This window comes from Gossypium raimondii, chromosome 7, assembly GCF_025698545.1.
Source record: "Gossypium raimondii isolate GPD5lz chromosome 7, ASM2569854v1, whole genome shotgun sequence".
Classification (NCBI taxonomy): domain Eukaryota; kingdom Viridiplantae; phylum Streptophyta; class Magnoliopsida; order Malvales; family Malvaceae; genus Gossypium; species Gossypium raimondii.
Window position 1 is genome coordinate 1,751,492 of NC_068571.1, and position 7,812 is coordinate 1,759,303.

Genomic DNA, 7,812 nt, shown 5'->3' on the forward strand with positions numbered 1-7,812 from the left:
AGATTTTGTCTTTTTCTAATCAATGGCTGAAACCCAAAATTAAAACCATCACAAACATCTCATTTTCACCCTTCACACTAAAAAAAAAAGCTAGAGTTTTAAGCAAGTAAGATGATAATGGAGGAGCACTGGAAACTGGTTTATGTGATTGGGATTTTGGCTTTAGGATTTGCAGTGAAAAGCAATGCTGATGGTTCAATCTCATGTGGGTTTCCAGCCATATATAACTTTGGGGATTCAAATTCAGACACTGGTGGAATCTCCGCGACCTTAAATGAAATTCTACCACCAAACGGTGAAACCTTCTTTGGACATCCCGCCGGCAGAGCCTCCGATGGCCGACTCATTATAGATTTCATAGGCAAGTTTTCTTTTACTCAAGAAATATCTATGGCTTCTTCGAATTTACATCATTTTGTTTTTGTTTCTTTTTGCAGCTGAGGGTATTAAGTTACCATATCTTAGTGCATATATGGACTCAATCGGGACAAATTTCAGGCATGGTGCTAATTTTGCAACCGGTGGTTCATCAGTTAGACCACCTGGTTTTAGTCCATTCAATCTTGGGATTCAGATTTCACAATTCATTCAATTCAAAGCTCGTACCACTACTCTCTATAATCAGCTCAGCCTCAATAGTAAGTTTTATGCCTTCCATCTGTTTGCTTTTTTTGCTCAAAGAGACCATAATTTTGAAACAGGTAATACTGATACATCATGGATGTTATATGGCAATGCCGTATATTAACTTTTCTTTTAAGCTTTGGGTTTGGAGCTTGGGAACGGTTCACCCCGGTCTAGTGTAAGGATGAGCAAAGAGCCGTAAGACCGGGGTTTGAAGTATGATAGAGAATGGGGGAGAAGAGGATGAGTGAAATCTCAAAAGAATAGGGTTCTACTATAGGAAGGAGGTTTGAAGTATGATAGAGAATGGGGGAGAAGAGGATGAGTGAAATCTCAAAAGATGGGGTTTTGCCGTGGAGAATGAGATGGAAAAAGGTGGGAGAGGAGACCCCTTTTCCTCGGCATTTTTAGGTATGTATAGGGATCTGATTCGCTATTATGTGCAGGGTGGTTGTAAGGTATAGAACATATTTATGTATAACGAAGTGTTACATTTGATATGAAATGCATGAGTCTTTAAACATGATTTGCTCATATTTGGGGTAAAAGTAGTATGGATGTTATTGTACTAAGAGTCGGATTGCAATTTGCTTCTACTAAATAAATGGATAAAATAGTCTTTATATGTTAGATTAAAGAGTAAATTAATTTTTCTTTTAAAAATTTCATCTATTTTTATTGTTAGAAACTAGTTGCACACCATCATGATCTACCCATGGCACGACAGGTGCTATTGTCTAGTTTTTTCGTCAACCAGTTAATTTTTAACCGTACAAATGAATGAAACTTTTAACGCAAAAGACTAAATTGCTTTTTTGATGTAACGTTTGCGGATTAATTTGCTTATTTTTAATAGAGAGAGGTCAGATGTAATCTGATTACTAATATAAGGAGCTCCGTAATACTTTAACCCCATATTTGGATATGAGTGTTGAGTATACATGTTTATTTTTTCATGTTTTTCTGTCTCTTTAAAGGGCGGTATCCCTATACCCTTATAAAATATAAGCATAAAGCTGAAATGAATACTTTAAAATAAGTGGGATTAACATAGGATGGTGAAATTGGAACCCAAATGTACTGGATGCTCAACTTATAAAGGTGTATCTTAGGAACCAATTGGATTAAGTCTGGATTCCCTTAATTTTTATACATCATTTTTATGTGGTAGAATATTTAAGGGTGCAACTTTTATGAAGTTATATATTCTTTAATATTTCCACGGATTCTATTAGAAATTGAATTCTTTTTTTTTTTTAATTAATTTTTCTTGGTGAATTCTGTAATCAGGAAGAATCCCTTTATCCATTAGCAATCTACCAAGGCCTGCAGAATTCTCACAAGCTTTATACACATTTGATATTGGACAAAATGATCTTGGTCATGGTTTCCAAACCATGTCGGAGAAACAAGTTCGAGATTCAATTCCCGATATCGTAGGCGAGTTGTCCAAAGCTATTCATGTAAGTTTTTCAGTTTCAGTTTGAAATAGATTTGCATGTTGGATATGACTATGGTCAAATTTTAAGTTTTTCCATACATTTGGAGGATCCTAGGAGGGGTCATATCTCCTTATCCATGCATCAAACACTAATACTCCAAGAAAAATGAAAGCTGGAATAACATAGGCTCTATAGCTTTATCAAGCAAGCTAGAGCAGTTTGATTTTTATCTCAAACTCAATCAAAGCTCGACTCAAACTTTGATCCTTGCGTTTCTTAATTACTGCTTTAGCTCAGCTTTGAGGTATATTGGACAATGCATAGTCGAAGCAAATAATAACCATAACCTGTGTTGGTTTCAGATACTATACAAGGAAGGGGCAAGGTTCTTTTGGATACATAATACAGGTCCCCTTGGTTGTTTGCCATATAATGTTATATATGGCAAAAAGCCCGGAAATGTCGACAAAAACGGATGCGTGAAGGCCCAAAATGAGGCAGCCATGGAGTTCAACAAGCAACTTAAAAACAAGATAACATGGTTAAGAACTCAACTTCCTTTTGCCAAATTCACCTATGTTGATGTTTATTCAGCTAAATATGATCTTATTAGCAACGCCAAGAAACTAGGTAAAAACATCTCATATTTGGATTTAAATACGAGTGTTGGATATGAATATGTTGCATTACTTTTACTCTTCATTTTACTTGAAGTATAATTCAACACGGTAAAAGTATCATGGAGGCTCTTATATTGGGAGTCGAATTGTATTTTGCCCTATCTACTAAATTGGGCAAACTAATCTTTGTACGTTAGTTCAAAGATCAAATCGACCCTTATGTTAAAAATTCCATCCATTTCTAGTGTTAAAAATTAGACTATGCATATCAGTACGAGCTACATGTGGCTCATCACTTGTCATTGTCTGATCATTTTATTAGTCACGTCAGTTTTTAACAGTACAAATGAATGAAATTTTTAACTAAGCTCTTTGATCTAAAGTACATCGACTAGTTTGCTCAATTTTTTAGTAGAGAAGGCGAAATGCAATCTGACTTCTAGTACAGGATCTCCATGATACTCTTATCTATTCAACACCCATATAAACTTGAAAAGAAATTGTACATATCCATGTTGGAGGTAAATGTACTATGAAGGTTATTCTACTAGGAGTCGGATTGTATTTTGTTCCCTCTACTAAAAAAATTGACAAATTTGTCCTTGTATGTTAGATTAAAAAGCAAATTAGTCATTCTGTTAAAATTTTATTGTTACAAATTACTCTTTGTACGTCGGAATGAGGTACAAGTGACATGCCATATGTCACAGTTTGATTATTTTGTCAACCACGTTAGTTTTTCACAGGACAAATGGATGAAATTTTTAACAGAAATGATTTGATCTAATGTATATGAATTAATTTACCTCATTTTTTAGTAAAAAAGCAAAATGCAATCCAACTTCTAGTAAAATGATTCTCATTGTACTTTTACCCCATGTCGGACATATGTATTATGTAGACAGCTGCTATATTACTGCAATATTTGTTGATATGGGCAGGTTTTGTCGATCCATTTAATTTTTGCTGTGGAAGCTTTTATGGATACCATATAAATTGTGGGAAAAAAGCGATAGTGAATGGCACAGTTTATGGGAACCCATGTGATCATCCATCAAACCACATTAGTTGGGATGGCATACATTACTCTGAGACCGCTAGTATGTTGGTTTCAAATCGCATTCTCAATGGCTCCTTATCTGATCCTCCTGTTTCAATTCAAGATGCTTGTCATCATCAAACAGATATATGATGATGATGATGAACCGATGATATCTACAATCCTTGTTAGTTTCTAAGTTTTCGGATTTATGATTAGATTAAATTTTGAGTTTTGTAATTTTACAAGGTAAAAAAGCGACAAAAACACATCAATTAAATTTTTGAACTCTCAAATTGCATCAATTCAATTTTTTGATCAACGTTTTTTGTTGTAACGGCTGTTGAGATGATGGTTCATATAAACTATAGTTGTTGATGTGGTAATATCATGTCAGCAAAATTTAAAGAAACAAAAATAATATATTTAAAAGGTTTTAAGTCTAAAATGAACTTGGATAATAATTCATTCAAGCTCATTTTAGAAGTAATATTTGTTTAAAAATAAATAGTAATTATTTTAAAATATATCTTTTAATTTTTAATTAGTAGTAATAAATGGTTTTGTTTAGTAGCAAAGCATTGAATCATATCATATGTATCATACATATTATATTACAACATCCTTAAAATAATCCTAAGTTATGAATATAAAATGATGACATGTGTTTGTTTACACGTCTGCGTTTTATTTATTAAATTAATGTAGGTCTCATAATTTAAATAATAATTTAATACATTAAAAGGTAAAATTGAACTATATATTTTAAATTAGAAATGAAATAACTTATTTAAAAATTGTTAAAATTTATAACTGTTAAGATTAAAATTAAAATTAAAAACTGATTAAAGTCAAACTTATTTAAAAATTTGCTTAACACAAAGGGTAAAACACTTTATAAATATTGTTTTAAACATTTTTAAAATTGTTTATAATATGATAAAAACATATTTAAATTATTAAATAATATAGTTAAAATTAGGTTTCCAATTAGAATCAAAATAGTTAATTTAAGATATGTTTAAAAACTTATACTGTTAATATTAAAATTAAAATAAAATTAGTAACATTATTTTTAAAAAATGCAAAAAATTAAAATTGTTTAAAACTATTTAAACATAATATAAAATTACTTGAAACTGTTTATAATTTTTTAAAAATATTTTTTCTTAAAATGCTTTTAAAAAATAAATTATTTACAATTTAAATTTGGTAATAATTTTTAAATATATGTATGTTTATTTGATACATTCTCTTATTTTTGAAAAACTGTTTAAAAATTTAACTTCAAAATATAAAAAAATTATATAACATGTCTAAAATTAATAATAATTTTTCAAAATATGTTAGAATTTCATAAATAATAGTGGTATTTTAAAATTTTCAATTAAATTAACTTAGAGAGAATCATTAGGTTAAGAATGAGGCTTAAAAACTAATTAATTTAATTTTCTAAATATTTAGTTAAATTTTAACAATAGAATTTAGTTAAGTCTTAACTTAGTTAACATCGATGTTGTTGCTAGAACAGAGAATATGAGTTTAAATTTGTTGAAATAAGTTTATCCTCCTATTTAGAGTTGGGAAGAGATTATGAATAGTTCTAAGCATTATATAAAAAAATAATAGAATTTAAAAATTTTAAAAATAGAATTTAGTTAGTAACATATTTAAAAATTATAATTTTTAAACAATCATTAAAAACAATGACTTTTTCCTTAGAATATTGTTTTCAAAATTTATACACTATTTAGTATTAGAATAAAATGTTTTTATGATGTATTTTAGGTATGTAAAAATATTGTTTAAAAATTTAAAATAAATTGAAATAAAAATATTTTTATGAAATAATATAAATTTATTTTTCACAATATTACTTAATTTTTAAAAAAATTAATATATTTTAATTAATACATACAACTAGCACATGCATCTGTCATGGGGTGAGAACTTTAGTCTCTCAATCCGTGCGACTTTAGGAGATTTCTTCGCTTTAAATGCACCTAAGTTAGCGTAGCTCTTGAAAGATGAGAATTTTCCCGAAAATTCTTTGATGCTCCATAAAATATAGCGAAAGTAACTAGAAATGAAAAGAGCAACAAGAGAGTTGAAAAGCAACAAGAAAGCAATGCACACTAAGTGTTTGAGTAAATGCTCTCAATATATTCTTAACTCAAGAATAACTAAATACAATGGGATGATCACAAATGAGGGGGAAGGTCTCTATTTATAGTTGAGCTCCCCAAAAATCAATGGTATATATTGAGTTACATCGATGGTGAAGATTAAAGCCAATCTACAATTGAGAGTCCTAAGAGATTTAAACTCTATACAATCTTATCCCTTCAGGATTTACCCTGTTAACTCTAGTTTGACTGGAGTGTTTCATTGGGCCACAAAGGCTTCAAGTAGATGGGCTTCTTTATGGATTCCACGAGTCGAGCCAATTTAAGCGAGTCAAATGAGCCCCATTTAATAAGTTGACCTCTATAGGGCATTTTGTGTGTAATGATTACAGGCTTTGATCCGCGACCCGTGACATTCTGCTCTACCTGTTCTCGTAACACCCTTATTGCGTTCTCGGAATGACATTGGTTGGACTCATCTTAGAACTGCCTCAATGCCTCAATCGATTCCCAATCATTCTCTCTATAAGGTAGTTTCACCCCTCAGAACATTTGCCTTGGCTTCTGTTGTCTTTTAACTCGAACCGTTCCTCTCTTTTGTACTTTTCATTCGCAAGAGCCTACCACTCTTACCTGCCTACATTATGACTTGCCTCGATTAGGATCCCTTTGATTTGCACAATTAGGCTTCGACACACTCACATTGAACACTGGCTTAACCTTGAGTCTCCCTACTAATTTTGGTTTGTAAGCCGCTTGGCTTACCCGTTTTAGAACTTTGAAAGGGCCTCTGTGTCCTTGCCAAGCCAATAAGTTAAAATGAAAAACACTACCAAAGTGTTTGAGATGTACCTCACTCCTTGCATTTACTTGTCTCAACTGTCTAGTTTGCATCACCATTTTTCCCCTAAAGTCTGACGCACAACCCACCTCTCTCTTAGGTGGTAGCCCCACTGATAACTCAACAGGTTTCATATTAGTTTGTTGCCCCTCTAGCATTCCCACTGGGGTCTTCGTAGCACTTCTCCGATCTACCGAGTTAATGTTCTTTCCCTTATGAACATCATCATCTAGTTGGATTGCCGACAATACATTTGTTCTACCCTTTATGTCTTGACTTATCGGCACAACGCATTGTTGTTGTCGAGTATCCATGATACATATATAGTCGGCAAAATGAACCAAAAAAGCATTAATATAGTCAAGGAAGTCTAAGCCAAGAACAAATTCATAATCATCTAAGTGAATTACCTCAAAGTCTCATTGCCTTTCCATTAACCGATCTGTAGCTCAACTCCTTGTGCTACTCCCATAGTTGAGACCTCTTTTGAATTAAAAGTCTTGATCTTCTTAGTTGATTCAATAACTAAGAGATCAAGTTTACCCATGAATTTTTCTAATATGAACAGGTCTAATGCTCCCATATCAATAAGAGCACTCTTCCTCTGACCTGCGATGTTGATGTCCACATACATCAACCCTTTTTGCTTGTTATCCCTATTTGCTTTAGTAGAATTGAACATCGTTGACCTAAGCTTCAAAGACTCACTCTTTGGCTCTGCTTCCACTTCTTTACTGATCATAGAAGTCTTGGATCGCTCTAGTTAGTTGATTTGGCGTAATTTGATACATCAAGTTAGACTTTCCAATACACTTGAGGAGCTTATTCTCAAGTAATTTAAGTGTTTTATATATATTTTTGTTGATTTTTAGTTCTAAGCATTAATAAATGTTTTTGTGTAATTTTACACCCTTTTGAGACCCAAATTGGCCACACGCGCCATAGGGGACCTAACGATATGACCGAGTGGTGTAGAAAGTTGATAATGACCTGAACTTAAAAAAAATCATCATTTAGAAGGGGGTATTGCGATACTGAGGCATGGAAGTCGTGATACCTCTGACAGTGCTGAAGTGAAGAAAATTTAGGCCAATTCTAGTGATATCGTGATACCGAGTAA

At 32.1% G+C, this 7,812-nt stretch overlaps 1 protein-coding gene across 1 annotated transcript; it reads left to right on the top strand.

Moving 5' to 3' along the window:
- LOC105768693 (GDSL esterase/lipase At3g27950) lies at positions 1–4,047 on the top strand. The gene is made up of 5 exons (XM_012588793.2): positions 1–361; positions 438–638; positions 1,915–2,087; positions 2,429–2,696; positions 3,628–4,047. Exons 1-5 carry the CDS (start codon positions 112–114, stop codon positions 3,876–3,878), a joined length of 1,143 nt encoding a protein of 380 aa, XP_012444247.1. The 5' UTR covers positions 1–111; the 3' UTR covers positions 3,879–4,047.
- Positions 4,048–7,812: the final 3,765 nt, after the last annotated feature.